At 29.3% G+C, this 21,474-nt stretch overlaps 2 protein-coding genes and 1 pseudogene across 2 annotated transcripts; 2 read left to right on the forward strand and 1 right to left on the reverse strand.

The window, feature by feature from the left end:
• The first annotated feature begins 865 nt into the window (after positions 1–865).
• On the forward strand, positions 866–18,520 carry LOC119615792 (annotated as a pseudogene).
• LOC119615936 (small integral membrane protein 12) lies at positions 18,418–18,994 on the reverse strand. Its single transcript, XM_037971991.1, has 2 exons — positions 18,775–18,994; positions 18,418–18,709 (listed from the first exon to the last, which is right to left on the reverse strand). The coding sequence occupies exons 1-2, from the start codon at positions 18,902–18,904 to the stop codon at positions 18,573–18,575; spliced, it is 267 nt and encodes an 88-aa protein (XP_037827919.1). The 5' UTR covers positions 18,905–18,994; the 3' UTR covers positions 18,418–18,572.
• Positions 18,995–19,258: 264 nt separating this feature from the next.
• LOC119615928 (probable trafficking protein particle complex subunit 13 homolog) lies at positions 19,259–21,028 on the forward strand. The gene is made up of 5 exons (XM_037971967.1): positions 19,259–19,420; positions 19,481–19,868; positions 19,935–20,247; positions 20,302–20,430; positions 20,489–21,028. The coding sequence occupies exons 1-5, from the start codon at positions 19,378–19,380 to the stop codon at positions 20,933–20,935; spliced, it is 1,320 nt and encodes a 439-aa protein (XP_037827895.1). The 5' UTR covers positions 19,259–19,377; the 3' UTR covers positions 20,936–21,028.
• The last annotated feature ends 446 nt before the right edge of the window (positions 21,029–21,474 follow it).

Here is a 21,474-nt window from a genome sequence, read left to right on the forward strand (position 1 = left end):
ACAAGTTTGTTTTTTTTAAGCAAGTGACAATTTCTGTTGTTTATTTTATTGATTAGATATTTAAATGCTTTCCTCGTTTTTGTTTTCTTTCATTATTTTTTCCTTTGTTTCCACGACTTCTGTGGCTAGTTAGTTGGCCAGTGAGTCACTCTGTCTGTACGTTGGTCTACCTGTCATTTAGTTTATTATAAATATTTTATAAGGGGTTTCCTATCTTTAATTTAGGTTTCTTATTAACTTACATACATACAAGCATACATACAAATATATTGCATGCGTGTGAGTGAGTAAGTATGTCCGTGTATAATAATTTTATTTAAAATTAATTGACCAATAATATTGTTAAACATAAATGTGTCCTGTTAAAGTTATAACTTTGAATTATAAGTTATTACAATTTTCTTTTTTCTTATGTTTTTTGATTGTCTTGTTTTTCTTAGTTTTTTTGTTCTTGTTTTTGTTGTTGTTATTGTCGTTGACACTGACTGAGTATTGATAATTTCAAGTAACTTAACATGTGCGACGTAATAAAACAAATTTTTACGTCACGTCATTAATTTAATATGTAGATTGTAGAGAGACATTTTTTGTTGTTGTTAGCTCAAAAGTACACATAAATATATTATTTTCAAAAATTTCTTCAAGTCCTTTCCTTGCATTAGAGGGGCACTGGAAAGTATAATTTTGGGACAACTAAAATTGGCAGTTAATGTTCAAAACTACACATTTTTCGTAGAGGACATGAAGTCCTTGCTCTTAGTTCATTGAATTTGACAGCCCAGCCTCACAAGAGCACAGACTACTATATCTAGGTAGAGCTCTTTTCCATGATCTGAACTGTCTCAGAGATATGTCACTAGTAAACATGATCGGTTTTATTAGAGAGGGAAACCATTCTCTCATCATAAGACGATGGTAATTCTAAGGGTATCACAATAAGCTACAAGGCCTCCGAGTGAACTCGCTTACTAGCGAGCAACCCACGTAATCTAACCGTAACCTAGTTCATTGAATTTTGTACAACGTTAAATTTCGGATTCTACGTTTTATTATGGACTAATCCTGAACTAAATGATTGCTATTTAGTGGCATAAATTGACAATAAAAACACATCCAAGATTGGAATTTATTGAAAAATAATGAGATTTATAGGATCGGCTTTAACCCGATTAAATCTAAGATATTGTAACAATTATATACATATGATATTTTCGGAATCGTGATGATCATATTAAATTTTTCTATATGTAGACCTGGGGCCGAATTACCACATACATACGTGATCGAATAATCTATGTAAAACACAAAATTATCTAACAAATAGGAAAGTATAGTCGGACTGGGACGGCAGTATGATATTTTATTTTTTAGTTAAATATTTATATTGAATTTTACTTCAATCGCGACATATTTAGCAATTTATTGATGAAAAACTGCTTTTCTAAAAGTGGCTTTATATGGGGGCTAGGGCCAAATATGGGCTGGTAATCATAAAATTAGGATGAGAGATTTATGTCTATATAAAAGTTATTTATGCAGAATATATAAGTTTGTCATTCCGTTTCTACAATATAATTTTCCGACCCTATGTAGTATATATGTATATTCTGGATCCTTATAGATAGCGGAGTAGATTAAGCCATGTCCTTCTGTCAGTTCGTCTGTTCGTCTATGTGTGTTTTGAAATCAATTTCCTGAAGATCCCAGATATGTTCGGGATCCAAATCTTCAATAATTCTGACAGAAATGCTTTCGAAAAGTTTCGTATTTAAAATCAGCAAAATTCGTCCATACATAACGCAGATATGAGCAAAAATTCAAGACAATCTTTGAAAATTTTATCAAAAAAAGAAAATAAATGTTAGTACATGCTTTGAAAAAAAAACCAAAAACAACATTGTATTGGAAGAAAACGTATATTTGAATGTGTGTCAGTGTAGGGAAAAATTAAGTTTTATAAAATTAATCTCTCCAGGTTACTTATTTAGCCCTATCCCCCATATGAAGCATTTTTTGGGAAATCAGTTTTGGAAAAAACAAAAACAAAGTTGCGTTTTTGTCATGAGTAGACATGGGTTTCTAACCAATTAATAAATAGTACGGTTCCTATATAAAATACTTTCAAAAAACATATCCAAACTTGTACAACGGTGCAAAAGTTAAATAAAAAATATGTTTGCTGATGAAATTCACACATATCTTAATAGTTATATATGTCGTTATAAAGGCCTCAGCTTCTGCTAAATCCGTGGAGAAAATTAAAATCGGTACTGACTTATAAGTGCCCAAAGGTACGAAAAATCGGATTTTTACCCGTAACTCAAGATTTTGGAGGTGTTTGGCAAATTTCAAAAACATATTCTTGTTCTACTCGGATCCACCTTTCAGAAAAATAGCATTACTTCCCAGGTATTTATTTTTGTCGCATATTTATTGATCAAAATAACATTCTAATCTGAATCAGAAATATGCACTCCCTAGTTGGTAGGTGGTTACTATGCACTATCTAGACTAATTAATTAACAATTGTGTTTCTTATGAATATCATCAATGATTATATTTGACATATGAGAAATAAAATTAATTGAAAATAATTTGCTTAATTGAATGTTTTCACTGTAATGAAAACAAATAAATTAATTAGTATTGTTTAATAAAAAAAAAATATTTTTAATCAAAGTCGATATTTGTTTTTCAATTAAAGAGTTTTTATTCTAACACATGAGACTTGATAATAATATTCATAGAAATTTCATTTGAAACTGTATTTTTTTTTTTTTTTTGAGATACAACAGAATAATAGAACTTGAATTCACAATAAAATGTAAAAAAGTTTTCATAAATATAAATTTAATGAAATATCGAATTGAATTCATTCAGGTAAACATTTAATTTTGTTATACACATATTTACTAGCCATGTAAAACAAAAATATATAAAAAACAAATCAACAAAATAAATTTAAATCTGAAAAAATAGATTAAATTATATCTCAAATACATACGTACAACACATTAATTTAGTTAGTCATGTTTAAATTAATTTTTACAAAAATAATCTGTTCGAAATATTACTGTAAACAAAACATAAAAACAATTAAAATTTTATATGCATAAAAATACATACATACATAGATAATATACAAATAGACAAAATAAAAAGAAAAATAATTAAAAGTGTAGAATGCCTAGAAAAAGACAAGAAAATCATCCATTGTTTTAATATTCAAATGTGGGCTTTTATTCGAATGTTTGTTTTTAATTAAAATTTAAAATTAAATTAAATGTATTTTAAGAATTTAATTGCTTTACCAAGTCTATACAAAACAATATCAGTTGAGTATATTCAAGATAAAGATACCTGATACGATGTCATAAGAGTTGACATTATTGTGACAAGTTAACCTCATTATAAGAGTAAACGACAAATAACTTGAGAGCAAAAAATACATACATAAGTACTTATGGTTGTATTGGTTTCAAGAGGCTGGCAATGCCAGACATCAAAACACTATGAACAGGAATGGAAATTTAAAATACATAAAATATAATGTTTAATTTAAACTACAATAGATACACTTTCCCTACTTCCAGTACTTAGTTCTTTTAACGTTTTATAGTGATATTTGTAAAGAATCAGATAAAGTAATAACATTAAAAAACTGACTTTAAAGCATCAGCTTACCATGCCTGGATTTATGAACTTCCATAAGTATGCCTGCAAATGATAACCGTCATTTGAGAGTGATACGTTTGAAATAAGAAACTTGTAAACATTTTTACAAGTTTCCATTGAAAAAAAGTTGTTGTTAAACTAAAACTTTAGTATTATGTTCTATTGATATTATGACAAATACATGTATATACAACAAAACATGAGAATTATCTAAAGAAAACAATAATCTATTAAATAAACAAACAAGTGAAGTGAATAAACGTACATACATTGTATATAGTTTATATGTATGTACGAGTAGGCATTCAATTTATTGCTTTTCGGGAGAAAATTTGATGTATGTGACGTATGATTATTATTTTTATAATTAATTCTATATATTTCATACGCCATGATGGTTTTAGTCTTGTTAGGTGTTTAGTTAATTAGACCAGCTCGACTTTCATAAAGTATAAGGCAATGTTGGCAACCGGTTAGAAACGATAACGGCACTTTATCGGTAACGATAGTAAAGCTTAAAAGGTTTTTTTAGATGTAATGATAACTTAACGAAGGCCCATCTAGGTTTAATGCAATCGTTTGGTACAAAATTAGTTCGAACAGATCCGAACCCTGGCTCAAAAATTAAAATGTTTTATTATATTTTAGTGAGCAGGTTTTTTTATTTTATAATCCCGAATTAAATTCTCAATTTTGTTTTCAAATACGCGTAATTTTTATTAAAAATTCTAAAGTAATGGAATCGGGTCTTTTATAATATAATGTAAATGAACTTTTTTTGAAATATCCTCATTTTTGTGAGCCGTTTTAATATCCATAGTTAGGTATTTATAGTCATTATTACTTGGCGTTATTATTTAAATTATATATTTATTTTTTGTATTTATAAATAAATATAAATTATGTTAACTAATTAGCTCTGACATCAGACATTATGTTATTAATACAACACATGCATATGTACGTCCATCTAATACAAAAACCGTAACAACTCAAAAATTTAGATTTCAGATAATTTATTGTTAGATACATTTTTCAATGTTGGGAAATCGAAAAATTAAAATGTTTACTGGGGAATTTTCAAAAAGTTTTAATTTTGTAAATGAAAAATTTTCAATTCCAAATCAGAATAAAATATTGCACCTAATTATTTTAGTTTATTTTAATTTAACACCCAGAAAATTATGCAAATTATAAAACCTTATTTACTTTTAATTTGTTAATGTAAACGACATTTTTAGCAGTAGATAGAGAGACGGTGAAATATAACTGGTTCATCCATGCATATAACAATTAGACAACACCATTAAATTAAATTATTATTTGTAGTTGAAAGCATTGAGTGGTAATTGAATTAATTTAAGTTACAGGGTTGTACAGAATGTTGCCGGGAATAGTGAAGCAATTATATTGGATCGCTTAACGCCGGGAACACAATATTCAATCGGTGTCACTGCAGTATGGCTGGGTAAAAAATATCGCAGTCGTCAAGTTATATTCAGAACATTAGGTAAATAAAATCTGCAAATTAATACACATTTATGCATGTCTCTAACTGCTAAAGGCAAAATTAGTCGAACGTGTAAAGAAAAACGGCAAACAAAACAACGTAACAGCTGATAAAACACTCCATTTTTTATGACGTTCGAATAGTATTGCCTTAATTAATTGTTAATACTGTAAGTTTTATTTGAATTTTTAACTAATACTAAACATATGGCTAGATTTGCCAAAAGCATTTACACAGGATTTAACAAATGCTGGGTCTGGCTCTAATGGTGGCATGAGCTTAGGATCAGCAACAAATTTTAGTGGTCGCTCGAGTGCGAATGGCAGTGAGGATGGTGTCACCTCTACCGCGACAAATTCATTGTCACATGGCACACACAGGGAATTACCAACGGTATGTATATGTAAAGGTTACAATTCTATTTATTTATTTGTTTTATTTTGTTTATTTGTTTATTTATTTATGACTGTGGTGTTATTTAGAGTGCGTGTCGTTTTTATTTTGTATTTTTTAGTATGTTTGTATGTACTAATTGTGTTACAAACAATATTTACACACATGAATGAATATACATTAGGGTGGTTCCAAATATTAAATGACCTTTGACATTATACCAATACATGATATATTTACTTAGCGACAAATACATATAATAATATCAGTAAAACTTCAAAAAAGAACTTTTTTAGTTATAAACATCCGCAAATTTTATTTTGGGGACCAACCTAATGTACACACATTCATATGTGTTTATGTATGTGACATTTTAATAATATTTTCTTCACTGTTTGCTTTTCCCCATATATTTTGTTTTTCCAGATACGTGGTGTCGAAATTGGTATCGTACTGATAGTTTTAATGGTTTGGGCTGGAGCGATAGCTCTATTTTTCAATCGTTGGGGCAAAATACGCATGCTGTTGCCTTATCAACCAGACTACAAGCATGAACAGTTGAAAGTACCCGGTACGGGTGTGTGCAGTGGAGGTGTCTGTAATGGCCAACATTCTCATCAGGTATGAACGAAGTAAAAAAATTATAAAACAAACTAAATAATATTCCAAACACATTTCAAAACTAAACAACTACATCTACACATCAATGCATACGTTTTTACATTCACACATACATAACCATGTAGAAAACATCTACTCAAACACTCACTCATACATATACTTTTAACCTTTTGTGAACTCATTCGGAAACATTGAGCAATCAGCAAAAATAATTGAAATGTCTAGGGGGATTTGACAAAAATACACAAATACACATGCATACAAAAAAAGCATTTCCTTAGAGTTTCATTTTTTGGTTTTTCTTTTAAGCCATGTTACAACAAATAAACTCGAGTTTTCTTTAGATACTCTTGAAGAGAAACAACAACAAATAAAACAAAATGCAAAAGGCGAATTAATACGGTTACTTAATTCAGTTAGTATTTTGGTTTTTGTTGTTTGTTTTTTATTCAAGTCCTTATAATAATTTTTATCACATCATTCAATCACAAAGTTTTCCTTCGGTTTACATTCACTTTCAATTTCAATATTTAATTTGCTAAACCAGCAATAAACAAACAAAATCTCTTTTAACCAAAGAATAACAACAGAATTTAATTTAAACATTAAAATATTTTCGATTCGCCGTTCAAATTCTTAAAAAAAATTTGGTGCTTGATTTTCTGTCTATTTCATTGCTACGGGAAAACTTTTACATTGTCTTTCCCTTCTACTTAATTCTTAGCTCTTTTGCTCTCAATCATAACTTGAAGTCATAATTATTTTTACTTTGCCTTTTGCTAACTCAACTATAAACATCTTGTCACTTAAAATGCTAAAATCCTTAACTAATATTTGAACAATTTAAGGACAAGCGAAAAGTGTATTAAAAACAAAACGAATTTAGGTAGCCTGTTGAACGGATTGTATAGTTTAACAGCATTGGTGATAAGTGAGTGCAGCTTTTCTTTTTATAACCTACACCACTATAGTGGGGAGGGTATTAGGCGATCGTGATGATATTTGTAACGTATAGAAATATTGGTCCTACTTCCACTTTAGAGTAAACCAATCGTCAGAGAATTACTTTCGCAGTTAAGGCGGACATCGCTAGCCTTTAAAAAAAACCTTGCTATCAAGCTACGAAATAATTGGAATCCGTCCATTATTTCACTTAACCTCATGCAACCGAACCATCATAGTATCTCTACAAAAACCGAAACAACAAAGTTTTATGTAAGCCTAAACAATTCTACTGATGATCCTCTTGATCCTATTCCGCATACAAGGTCCCCTTCTGGAAATGGCAATACCTTCCATAATTCACTTATAAACTCTAGGATCGCAAAGAAATTATTACTTTTATGGTTAAAAAATGTCTTCAGCAAATTATTGATGATCGCCCTACCAATTTTTTTTTTCAAAAGGTCAAGTTAGTTTGTTTGAAAGGACGATGAATATATTTAAATACATTTATCAAATCCGAAGAAATACACCCACAGGTCTCTATCGGACCTGATACCAGTGGGAAATGGAATTCACGAACTTAGTCTACTAGACTCAATCACTAACTACTAACCTATTGGAAACCAAAGGTCAAGTAGTTTTGAAAATGTTATTACCTATCATGGGGTTATAGTTTTTTAAATATTTTTATATTTTTGCTTGTCCTGTAATTTATTCGAAATATTGCTTAGGGTTCTTAGCATTTTATGATAACAAACGATATGTAAAGTGATATTCAAGTATAAAAAGATTTTTGCTATATATTTACTAATACTGCTACTGCTTACCTATTTATAAGAAAATTTATTATAAAATACTAGAATTAAGTATTGAACAGACAACTAAAGCAAAACAAATACCTCTTCTCTTGTTTTCTTTTTCTCCCCTTCTTTTCCCTGCTCTTCTTTTTTTACTTCTAGAATTTACATCACGATTTGTTCGTTAAGGTACAAAAACAAAAATAATACATCTTGTTTTATATCAAAAAAAGATACTTTTCTACCACTTAATTCTTTTTTATCTCTCCTTGTTAGTAGTGTTCATTTTTACTAGTCTCTTGAAACAAATTTATGTTGAACAAAATAAGTTTTTCTTTGGCAAAAATTGTTCCATCTTATTGTAAAATCTGAACAAATTTTTGTAGTAATTTTTTTATATAGTATTTATCTTATTTTGCATGAAAGTATGTAGCCCCAAAGAATCATTCATTTTTTTTAGCGTTTTAAAAATTTGCAATTCTATAAGTCAGCAAAATACTCTTTATCCGTGTGCAAATTGTCTACTTTAAAGGCCATTAAGTAAAAGTCAAGCAAAGCAAAAAAATCACAAAATGTTAAAATAATATTGATTTCATATCTTTAGCAAGTAAACTTCTTACAGTTATCTTATTATAGTTTTTATTTAGTTTAACCATAAAAAACAGTCATTTTCACGTCCCTGCTATAATGAAAAGTAAAGCACTCAAATGGTGCAACACATTTCTAAATATTTTCCTCATATAAGCATTTTTTGTTAGGAAAATTCATATTTTATTTAAACTAACGTTCAAATAAAATTGCAATTTGCTTTTTGCAAAGTTTAAAGTTTTCTTAATTCATATTTATTTTATTAAGTTTGAGAACTTTTTAAGAATAGTAATATTTTCTTGTGTTAGTTGTAAACTAGAATTGACCAAAATGTTATTAAATTAATATTTTAAATAATTTAATATTAATGAATACATTTTTATAACATGATAAAATTCGGCTAAAAGGAAATGGTTTTTTAATAAATTTCTTTTGAAAAATTATTTTTGTGAACTTTAATAGTTGTGACCTCTTTATTCTTTCTAAAGGTCATACCTATGTACATAAGTATGTTCATAATATTATAATTTAATTTATAAAACTACCCGGCCTACTAACACATTTAGGGTACCACACTTAATACAACAAAGATTTCATTCAGCAGAAAATTTTCTTTTAGGATGAAACAGCACAGTTTTTCTTTTGTTCTAAATGTTTATGCCCCTTAAATATAAAATAAGCCGTTTTCCATTTTGAAATGGAAATTCATGAATGCCGAAAGAAAACTATGCCTTAAATGTGAAAATAAAACTTTACAGACAAAAACGGCTCAAACTGTTTTTTTACGAATACCAATGCTACACGCTACAATAAGCATATCTGGTGTTTCTGGTTGTAAAGGTAGTTTCTGTCAATTATAAATGTGAAAAATTCAGAAAACTCTTCATAACATTCGTTAAGGGTGAATGAACAAAAATATTAAAGTACAAGATAATTTCTACAGCCACTAAAATAGTTTCAGATCATGATTAATTTATTTTTATGCTTGGACTGTGGTTTTTGTTAAAGAATTTTACTTAATGGTTTTGCACTGCTCTCTTCTTTTTTTTTTTTAATTTGCATATATAATTTAATATACATTTTACTACTACTGCTATTGTACTATCCAGTTACAGTTACAAGAGTAGAGTATGTAGAGTAAAATAACCGCATTTAGTTTTTATTTTCCCAAATATTTACCATGGAGCACTGAGTTAACTTTGTTTAAAATAGTTTCTTGCTTAAATTTAAGTTAAAAATTTATGATTTCGGTATTCCAAAAATACTTTAATTGTATGTATATATTTACTATTAGAAATCAGCCTTCCTATTTTGATTCTCAACTATCGGAAAATTTGTATGACACGAGATCTCAGTTGTTTTTGGCATCAAATTAAAATATGTGAAATTTTTAGGTATTTTTATATCTTATAAAAGGTTTAAAAATAAAAAATACAAAAAGTTGATTTATAAAACCATACTGCTTCTTTGACCAATGCGTTTTTTGTGGGTCGCATTAGAGGCGTATTTGATTTGATTTTTTATCTATTGCATGCAGATAAACTCATATAGATACAAACGTATCAACACATCTTAACGTTTTTCGTTAGTAAATTTTGACTAACTAAATTGATAGACTTAGCGTGAATGCTCAAGTGAATGATGCGACACGGTGGTTTTATATACGCAATCTAGTTCATAGTCTAGTCTATAGTCTAGTTTATAGTCTAGTCTATAGTCTATAATCTAGTTTATAGTCTAGTCTAGTAGTCTATAGTCTAGTCTATAGTCTAGTCTATAGTCTAGTCTATAGTCTAGTCTATAGTCTAGTCTATAGTCTAGTCTATAGTCTAGTCTATAGTCTAGTCTATAGTCTAGTCTATAGTCTAGTCTATAGTCTAGTCTATAGTCTAGTCTATAGTCTAGTCTATAGTCTAGTCTATAGTCTAGTCTATAGTCTAGTCTATAGTCTAGTCTATAGTCTAGTCTATAGTCTAGTCTATAGTCTAGTCTATAGTCTAGTCTATAGTCTAGTCTATAGTCTAGTCTATAGTCTAGTCTATAGTCTAGTCTATAGTCTAGTCTAGTCTAGTCTATAGTCTAGTCTATAGTCTAGTCTATAGTCTAGTCTAGTCTAGTCTATAGTCTAGTCTATAGTCTAGTCTATAGTCTAGTCTATAGTCTAGTCTATAGTCTAGTCTATAGCCTAGTCTATAGTCTAGTCTATAGTCTAGTCTATAGTCTAGTCTATAGTCTAGTCTATAGTCTAGTCTAGTCTAGTCTAGTCTATAGTCTAGTCTAGTCTATAGTCTAGTCTACAGTCTAGTCTATAGTCTAGTCTATAGTCTAGTCTATAGTCTAGTCTATAGTCTAGTCTATAGTCTAGTCTATAGTCTAGTTTATAGTATATTATATAGTCTAGTATATAGTCTAGTCTATAGTCTAGTTTATAGTCTAGTATACTATATAATCTTATCTCTAATCTAGTCTTATCTATAATCTAGTCAAGTCTTAGGTCTACTTTTTGCGCTAAAATTCAGACCCAGATTTGATTTTTTCTGCTCGCAAATGTATATCTTTTATTTTTCGTTGTATGTACTTAAGCCGTGTATAGCATTATTTCAAAAAGTGTTCTTTGATTAATTTCGTTATAATTTACCAATTTTGAAAAAAGATACTTTGTAGTTTCGTACCACCCAAGTGTTACTGGACATATTACTTTCTTTAATATTTTAAATTTGCTAATTTAACTGCTTAAAAAACAACAACTATTTTTTAAAATTTTTTTTTCGTATTTTTTAAAATTTTTTTTTTATAAATTAAAATAAATCCACTTAAAGCTTTTAATATAGTTTAGCTTATTTTGAACATAGTTTCCAATTGAATGAAATACTTAATATCAGTTTAGAATTGATTTAAAATTATCATTTGTTTTTATTTTATTAAATAGAAATCCACTATCCAATGAAATACTTCCATTTCTCTTGATCAAATTTTGTGTAACCTCCACTAAAAGTGTTATTTTTAAATTTTTCTTTTTGTTTCGTTAAGAAAGATACATTTTGAAAATAAATATTTATAAAGAGTTTAAATTTTACTCTTAATTTCTGCAATCGAGTTGGTGGAGGATATACATATGACAAAATAGAATTATGTATAAATTAAAATTAAAATGAAACAACCAAACATACGTGGGATTGATTTTTTGTAGTGCATTTAGAAGCTTGTTTTTTTTTTGTGTTAATGTCCCAAATACTTTTTGAATTTTTAATAAACTTTCTTTATTATACTACTGTATTTTAATGTAAAAATTTCCTTCATGAGTTGATATTACAACAATTACAAAAAAATTCTTCTATTTTACTCGAATGTTTCTCTTTCTTTCTGTGGATGTTATTACCTCTACACTTGTTTTTGCTCAACTATTACTACTTGATGAAAATAACAAAATTATTAGTGTATACCACGCTGTGAAGGTTGTGGTATATTCGATCGCTGTTTTCAATATCCGAGACGTGAGTTGGAACGTGATTGTGGATGTCAATTTGCACTTTTACACAAGGCCGACGTAGAAAGCTAGCAACCAGCAATTGCCGATGGTGAAGAAGTCTCACCATCGGAAGGATATCGGCGTGTTGAGAGTATCGATAGCCAAGCAATGGCCAATAGTTCGGCTCTGAACACACCTCATCATGAACATGCCAGCAACATGAGTATAAATACTAACCGAGAGGAAGCATTCGTCCTAAGCGACAGAGAAACGGACGAGATACTAAGGGAAGATGAAGATGGAGAACAAAAGGATCTAATACAGCCCGATTATAGACGACAGCCGGCGGGCAAAGTCAAGAGTGAACACAGAATGCGCCAAAATAAATATGCCACACAACGCAGTATACTGAAAAATTCCCAAGACAATACAACCACAACAAACGAAGATCAAGAACTGTTAGAGGCCAAAAAACAAATAATTTTACGCAGACGTAGACTATTCAGTCACTATCGCCAATACCAAGAGTGGAGACGTAGACAATTTAGTTATGATCCCTGCTACTATCGTGCCATACCACCGCCAATAGCACCTTCCATTTGCGGTGGTATAGGTGGTGGCATTAGTGGTCCCATTACTGGCGGCATTGGTGAATATTCCATGCATACAACCAATCCGAATGCATTCCGTCGTCGCCGCCAGTACCGACGACAGTTTTCATGTGCTGAACGTTCGCGCGAAGATTCACGTGATAGTCGTGACTCTTCACATTTACCCAAATGTCATAGCATGGCTGCCAGTGATACGATACGCACTGATTCTACTACATTAAATCATACGAATCCCACGACCGAACGTCACAGTGTAAGTCGCCTTAGCAGCATACTATTTAAGTACTTTCTCTCTATGTAAATCACGCAAAGTCAAATAAAAATCAGTTCATAACGTTTGGTCAATTGTGTGTTGTTTGGTCCCCCAAAATCAATGCATTTTTAAAATGTGTGGATTATTAGCACAATTCATTTGTCGTTTAGACAAACAGCACTTGTCACCTGTTTATAAGCACTGAAAATTGAAAAGAATTTAAAATTGTAAAAAGGCGTTCGTTCGTTCGCTCGTTCCTTCGATCGATCGTTCGTTCACCCATGTTTATATTGAAAATATTCGTTATCGTTTTTGTGTTTGTCTCCTTGTGTAGTTTTTTGTTTGTTTTTTTTTTTTTATCACCCGAAACAAATAGAGCCAAAGTTCAAAATAGAACAATTTAACAAATATTTACTTAAATTTCAGCATTTAATCAAACATTTATCAATTCAAATGTTTTTTTTTTAACTCGTGCAAATATACATAAATACTTGCATAAAACACTTGTTCTTGTATTCTTCCATTGCGTATAAAATTTTGCTTGTTTGGTTTATTCATGCACCCACACACACACTCTAATTTAGAACACAAACTCAAACAACCAACACGCACACACACCCACACTTGCTTTAAATCCACCGACACAGAGCCACCCAGTTGATGCCACCACCTTTACCTACACAAACAAATTGTGATTTGTCTTTTGTAAATGAACAATGAGCAGAATGTTTTTTTTATTTCCTCTATCTTTTTTATTCTTTTCGATTTGATTGCCGTAATTTTCCATTTTTATTTTATCTCTAATAAAAAGTTAATGCCAATTAAACTAATTTTATAGCTTCTTTGAATTTTTAAACAAAAATAAAACTGAAAAAATAAATACTACTAATGCTTTGCACTAATCTTGCACCATTCTAAACTCTTTGTCTTTTTTCTAATACTAATTCTTTTTCTTCTTCTCTTAAATTCCTTTATATTTCAACACCAAATTATCATTTAACCAAGTTCCTATTCACCTTTTTACATCTACTTTAGAAAGTTTTATTAGGACTAATTAGTATGAGCTAGTGAAATACATATGTACATATGTAGTACGTCTGTAATTCACTAATGTAACCAAAGGGTCATCCGATATGTAATCCAACCAACTTCATAGTATACATTATAGCAGTGTTAATAATTATATAATTAAAAGTTGGTTTATTTTCTGTACATTTATTGCTATTTAACTTTACGTATTATAAAGTTATAATTAATATTACTCATACGTTGTCAGATTTTGAGATAATGAAGGAAAATATATTATATGCTTTATGTTTTTAAAGCTATTAAGTTGAAATTGTAAAATAATCTCGAAATCAAATTATGGCCTAATTTTGATTTCAATAAAATGATAATTGCATCCCAGCACATAGTGTTATCTTGTTAAAACGACATTGATCTTGTCCGAATCAATGTCATTCATATCACCAAATAGAAAATGATCTCCCTTAATCCCACTCTAAATGAGCCAATTTTGTTTATTAACAATGACTGATTTTCAAAAAAAAAAAAAAATTTGTATAATTTTGTAGCTCTATTCCAAATGATTTGACATAAATGTCAAAAAGTAATCCCGTTTGATATTAATGGAAATTGCAAAAGTTCTATTAGGATAAAAAATTATTGCAAAATTAGGAAAAAATTCCACAAAATTAATTAAGAAAAAAACTCCAATATTTAAGGAAAATTTATCCGATCTTTCCAAAGTCGGTCTTCAACTAGGCACTAGGTTTTATTATATTTTCCCAGTTTAATCGGTGGGTTTGAGACACTGTAGTGATTATTCGGGCTTATTAACTAGTTAGCTAATAATGGAGCCATCACAGGTGTTTGTTGTTATTTAAGAAATGAGCGAATTTTTTAAATACCCATTTAAATCATTATGAATATTATTGAGCCTTTTAAACTTCTTTTGTTAGTGTTAGTGCAAAAACAATACTTTAATTTTAATTAATTCTCTTATAAACAATTTACACATTTGCTTCTGTGAAAATTATCACTTTTAGGCTTTTATTAATTTATGTTACGCTTAATTTAAAAAAATCATTACACCAAAATAAATGTTCAAAAAAATATAAACTTAAAACTGAATTATTTTTAAGAAAAATCAAAATCAAAAATACATACAATTTACTAATTTGTTCCGTAATGTGTCTTTGTGTATGTCCATAGATTCATTAAAATGTTGTCTCTATTTTTGTCCTTCCATTGTTCTCTTCTTTTTTTTTTCTTTTTTCTCTTACAGTTTGATAGCAGCGAATGCGGAGCACTCGCCTATCAGCCGTTACATTGTAGTCGTGTAAGCAGCATTGTTTTCAATTACATTCGTACATTTTACATTTCTATTATTTTATTTTATTCGATTTCCGTTTCGTTTTCTTTTATGGTTTTTTTGTAATTGTGTTTGTTTGTGTTACAACAGTTACCGTTATAATTGTAATTCAATGTTTGTCATTCATTCCGTTCATTCATTGTTTTTAAGTTGAGTGTTTTGTTGATTTTATTGAATGTCGTCATGGGGGATTTGTTTTTTTCTTTATTTCGTTTTGGAAGGGGAAATGGATTTGGAAATCGTATAATAGAAAATAATATGATGATTTGATTTGAAAATTTCAGCACTTCCACGTCTTTCAAGAGGAACACTCGACATCGATATCGGAACGTATAACCCGTAGTCGCATTAATTCAGCCATTTTTGTGTCATCGGAAGGACGAGGATTTGATTCCATCGAATTTTTGCGACGGCATGGATCACAAAGTGTTTTGTGTCGTAAAGCAAAGAGTGCCGAGAATATAACGGACAATGGCAGAAAGGTATAAACAGCGATGCATATATATAATGTCACTATCAATATAATTTTAATTACAAGTAATTTAACTGAGCATTTTTTTTACAGAAAAGTTTTGCTGAAAACCGCCAATGGCATACTGCTAGTACGCCCCCTTTTTTCTTTATATGGAAGGTGCCACGCCCACTATCGCCATTCCGCCCATTTTATCCAAAAATACTCTTATGGATGTCAAAGTTGTCCATACAAATTTGCAGTTTCTGAGACATGCGACTTTTAATATTATTTTGAATGTGGGCGTGGCACGTCGCCCACTTGAAATTTTGAAGTAAAGAGTAGCGCCTATAGTTCCTTCCTTCCAGACATACTGGAAGACACTGTGAAAATTTCGGAAAAATCCGTCTAGCCCTTTTTTAGATAATAAATAAATAAAGTCCAAACAAACAAACATACAAACAACACACATTCATTTTTATATACAGTGAAGCAACTAAGTTAGTTGCCTATCTTTTTTAAGAGAATTTTGTTTTTTGTTCATAAATAAAATTCAAAAAAAACAGGTAAAAAGTAAATGTTTTCCAATTGAAAATAGAGATTGTTTAGAATGGGAAAGAAAACCAAGAAATATTTCATCAGAATTTGCACGTCAATAAAGTATTTTGCATATTGAAATTCCAGTTAATTTCGTTGGGGTTTTCAAATTATTTTTTAATTGCTTTTTGGATGTTTTATTGTTAAAAGGACACGTGTTAAGTATTTTTCAATTGGAATTTTCAAAAATCATATCCTTATTGTGTGATACTGTGTAGTTATTTCCGTTAAAAATGTTTAAAGGGAAATAATGAGGCAATTCCAATATAAAAAATTAGTTTGGATTTTTAGAACAAGTATAAATCAATGAAATTCAATTATGAGATGTTTAATCAATCAATCATTAAAAAATATAAAATATAGAAATTGATGAAATAACACAAAGAATTATTAAAAAAACGCACTGAGTTGTCTTTCAAAATCTTTAACTGCCAAAGGAGAGCGACTTGTATCCAAGCAAAAACCATTCATTCAAGTCCTCATTTATCTTCTCCAAAGTCCATATACGAACTTAAAAGAACACTATGTTTACATTTAGACCTCTAAACAGACCTTAGGTTGCTTGGAAACAATATGAAGTGAACTATCGTGTGGTACGGGAAAAATACTTAATTTAGATATTTACAAATAGAGGCGGTTCTCATCACCTAAGATCCACAAAAGCAATATTTTTCAGCTAATACATACACTTATATATAGTTAGAACCCAAATCAAGAATAACTATCCAAATCCAGCTACGCCTATTGTATTTTATTCATAAAATAATAATGCATTCAAAATAAGAGGTAGAATATCAAAATTCTAGCATGTAATAGTTCTATAGTGGTATACGGTGTATCCCCATACTTAGAGTGGCTAGGATGGTACTTAGTGTTAGCTTTATTGAATAAGAATCAATATTATACAATTCTAAATAAAATTCACACAGTACTCCCCAATTCCGTAATGTAGTTTTTGTTTATCAATACAAAATGACCAAAAACCCAGATTATTTTTGTTATAATCTATAGATTAATATTTTTTTCTAGGTCCAAATCAATTGATTTCCTAATATATCATGTATCCAATTCAAAATTACTTATTATTTTCGAAATTAAATCAAAGAAACGATAGATTTCATTTAAGTCAAATGTTGAAAAATTCTTATAGGTATATAGGATAATAAATCGGTTAAGAAATGTCCAAACTTAGTCGTTCCACTACTAAAATATCTAAAAAATGTTATTTTAATATATAGGAGTAATAAAAATATTAAATTTTATAAAATAATGCAGCAATATTAAAAAAATGAACAAAAAACCTAAAAAAGCAAAATACTTTATTGACCTTAAAAATTAACAATACGTTCACATTTTATCAAAAATCTCGTTAATTAATATCACGATTTTACTTTTTATGGTAGAAAATTAAGATATAAGATATTCTTTAAAAAATACAACAAACAAATAAATTGCTCTATTTTGCTAAAAATAATTGTTCAGATAGTTTTTTCTTAAAATTTATAAAATTTTACATAGGCAAATTATTTGATTCACTGTATATAGATAGCAATAAGTTTCTAAGTTTCTTATATCTTATATCTTACATTTTATATTTATAATTATTAAATTACAAGGATTCGCTAAAAGAGCCAATTTTGTTTTATTTGATGCCAACTTATAAATAAATTTTTCACAGTTTCGAAGTTAAAATTCAAAAGAATTTTAAAATTTTCATGAATTCATGATAATTTTAGAACATAACCTTTTAGAATTTCTTTGATAGGGACGCTGATTTTAATTATAGGATTGTAAAATTTAGCAGGAACTTGCATTTTAATGCGGTGCATCATAATCAATCAAAAAGTCGATTTTGATTTTTTTGTTTGTGACTTAGGGCTTTTTGGATTTCATATGACGATAGTAGCTTTATAATTGTAACATTTGTTCATTCATTCATAACAGATCAATACAAATTTTCAGTAATTTTCCAACTCTATTCTTCGTAGCAGAGTCTATATAAGTAGAAACTATGAACGTAATGGTGCCGCCATTTCATTGAACATTTATAATCACTGTATATGTTGGGGAAATTTTCATTCATCATATTATCACCACTCATCTTTCTTTTTCAATGAAAATAAACAACTACCATCATACATTCTTTTGCTGAGCTTATTTATATAAATAATAATAAATTATTAATTAATATTTTAAATTAAATACATTTTTACATTTTTTTTATTTAGTAGCTTGAATCTTCTCTATTTGTCCAAATTTATATTTTTAAATGCGGGTGTGTCATCATTTCAGATTTTCTTTTGTAAAGAAGGAGGTAAATTTCGTTCCAAAACATTTTCTTTTAAGCGTAACTTATCCACGTGACCAGCATTAGCCAGAATGTCATCTTCTGTTAGACGTTCGGCTCGATTCTCTTGGACAGATTCTACAAAATATAATGAAATTTTGATAATATACAAAAGCATGGAGGGATGGATATCTTTTACTTACTGCTGTACGGCGTATATTTGTCAGAAAGTAAACTTTCCAAATTATATCCTATAAATCCTACCACTCCTGCAATGGGAAGTGTGATGTAGACTGCATTTCGACGTAAAACAGCTAAAAGAATCGGCCACATTTTGTTTCAATTAATAAATTTCAATGTTAAATAATGATTTGTTTTTATTGTTTAATTTTTCAATGAATGGTTTCTAAAGAAAGAAGAAGAATTTTATAAATGTCAAAAAGTCAGTATTGCCAAAGTAGTTTTAGAAAGTATGCCCAATTTGCAAGTAAAAAAGTGATAAGAATCCAAAGAAAAAAATGTCGCTAAAAACACTTAAAGGTATTTTTTTATATCACAAAATATATATTTGTGAATATGTTAATATTTTTGTTTTCCGCCTTAAAGTCTCATAATTGTTAATATTATACTAATAGAAAATAGCAAAACAGTTACCACGTCTCCAGTATTTCCCTCTGAGTTATCATTCATCGCTGAATAGTTTCGTTAACAAGAAGTTGGTGTAAGCAAAAGATTAAAATTTTTATTTATTTTCTTAAAATTATTTTTGTAGCTGGAGTGATTAAAGTGCATTTGAAAATAAAAAAATGAATCCTTTAGATCAAAGTGAACATTTACTGGCATTAAAAGGTAAATTCTTTTTGATTTTATCAAGTATATAAAAAATTCAAATTGATTTTTGTTTTGCAGTGATGCGCTTAACCAGACCTACTTTAGTGTGTCCACAAATCATCTCTTGTGAACCTCGAGACCTGCCACAACTTAGCTTCAAGCAGGTTTCAGAGACTGAAGGCACAGCCATCGCCGGATCAGAATTTTTGGCTGCTGGTCAGTTTATGCTTCTTCCTCAGTCATTTGGCAACATCTATTTGGGAGAGACTTTTTCTAGTTATATTTGCGTCCACAATTGTACTTCCCATCCAGTGGATGGTGTTACTGTTAAAGCAGATCTGCAATCAAACAATACACGTATTAATTTACCCATGCACGAAAACAAAGCAAAACCAGCAACATTAGGTCCTGACGAGACTTTAGATGATGTCATTCGTTACGAGGTTAAAGAAATCGGAACTCATATGTAGGAAAATGTATTTTAAATAAAAAAAATATATATTTTTTTTTAATTTTGTTTTTACAATTTCAGTCTCGTTTGTGAAGTCAATTATACCACTCCTGCCGGTCTCCCCCAATATTTTCGGAAATTCTTCAAATTTCAAGTTTTAAAACCTTTGGATGTGAAAACGAAATTCTACAATGCTGAAATGGATGAAATATATTTGGAAGCACAAATACAAAACATCACCACGGGTCCCTTTTGTCTGGAGAAGGTTGAGCTTGATAGTTCCGATCAATATACGGTGACTTCGTTAAACACTTTGCCAAATGGAGAATCAGTATTTACATCAAAAAATATGCTGCAACCAAACAATAGCTGTCAATTTCTTTATTGCATAAAAGTATATTGTAAAAATTTTTAAAATAATGACCGTTAATGATAAAAATATTTGCAGCCCAAGCCGGAAGTCTCTAAGGATATTAAAGTATTAAGAACAGCAAATACTGTGGGAAAACTGGACATTGTTTGGCGTTCAAATTTAGGAGAAAAGGGACGCCTGCAAACGAGTCAGTTACAAAGATTGGTATGAACCATTTTAATAACTAAAAATTTTAATTAACATTGTTCATCTTTCGTTTAAGCCTTTTGAATATAAAGATGTTCGGTTAGAAGTAATTGATGCCATGAATATCGTCAAGGTTGGTGAACCTTTTACTTTCGTTTGTAGAGTAACTAATACAGCAGACAGACCCATGGATTTGATGGTCAAACTACCAACTCCATTAGATTTCAATTGTCCCTATACTGGATGTGCTGAATTTAGTATAGGTGTAGTTGATCCTGGCCAATATAAGGAGTTTCCTCTAACAATATGTCCTTCCAAATTGGGTCTGGTAAAGGTGACACCATTGGTATTGTTAAACACAATGATACAGGAGCAATATACAATTGAAAAGGTTGTTGATGTTTTTGTTGTGGACACTGATTACCATAATGATGAATCATTCCAAATTAATAAATTTGTTCGTTATGATAATGCTCCACATCAACAGGTTGAAGATCAGTCACTACAATTGCAAGTCGTCTAGAATTAAGAAAAAATAAAAGTATTTATTTTATAAACTACTATCTTTATTAATTATATATTTCCATATATAATAAAAACATATTTATTTAGTGAATACGATAATTTGTACCTCCAGAATTTAACTCTGATCGAAAGATGATTATTTTGAATTTTTAAAATCAAAATTGTAAAATGTAAAATGACACTTTAAACGAATCCTTGTGATTTAGGGCTTATTTTAACAGTTTCAGATTTTTAAAAAAAAATCCAATTTTCGAAAACCTTACTAGTTTTAATATAACTTACGCACTTTTGTATTTCAGAAAAAACTATTTATCAAGGGCGTGAGTTTAATATTTTCAAAAGTAAACCAAAAATTCAAACTTTCAAACTTGAGAAAATATGGAAAGATGTTGGCTTATTTATTATTTTACAAGGATTTTTGCTTCTCCTGAAATATTTGTTCAATGTAACTTAGGCTTTTTGAAAAAAAATCGCTCTCAAACCAAAAATAGTAGACATTTTAGAAAATATATAATTTTAAATGAAAGACGTTAGAAT

Source organism: Lucilia sericata, unplaced genomic scaffold, assembly GCF_015586225.1.
Source record: "Lucilia sericata isolate MDLA Ls3-8-SP2 unplaced genomic scaffold, ASM1558622v1 Contig000048F_arrow, whole genome shotgun sequence".
Taxonomy (NCBI): domain Eukaryota; kingdom Metazoa; phylum Arthropoda; class Insecta; order Diptera; family Calliphoridae; genus Lucilia; species Lucilia sericata.

Excerpts from the sequence above, each read along its gene's own strand:
- LOC119615936 (XM_037971991.1), bottom strand. The coding sequence starts at position 18,904 with ATGTGGCCGATTCTTTTAGCTGTTTTACGTCGAAATGCAGTCTACATC. Across the intron at positions 18,710-18,774 it reads CAAATATACGCCGTACAGCA|AATCTGTCCAAGAGAATCGA; the intron begins GTAAGTAAAAGA and ends TATATTTTGTAG.
- LOC119615928 (XM_037971967.1), top strand. The coding sequence starts at position 19,378 with ATGAATCCTTTAGATCAAAGTGAACATTTACTGGCATTAAAAG. Across the intron at positions 19,869-19,934 it reads AAAGAAATCGGAACTCATAT|TCTCGTTTGTGAAGTCAATT; the intron begins GTAGGAAAATGT and ends TTACAATTTCAG. Across the intron at positions 20,248-20,301 it reads AATTTCTTTATTGCATAAAA|CCCAAGCCGGAAGTCTCTAA; the intron begins GTATATTGTAAA and ends AAATATTTGCAG.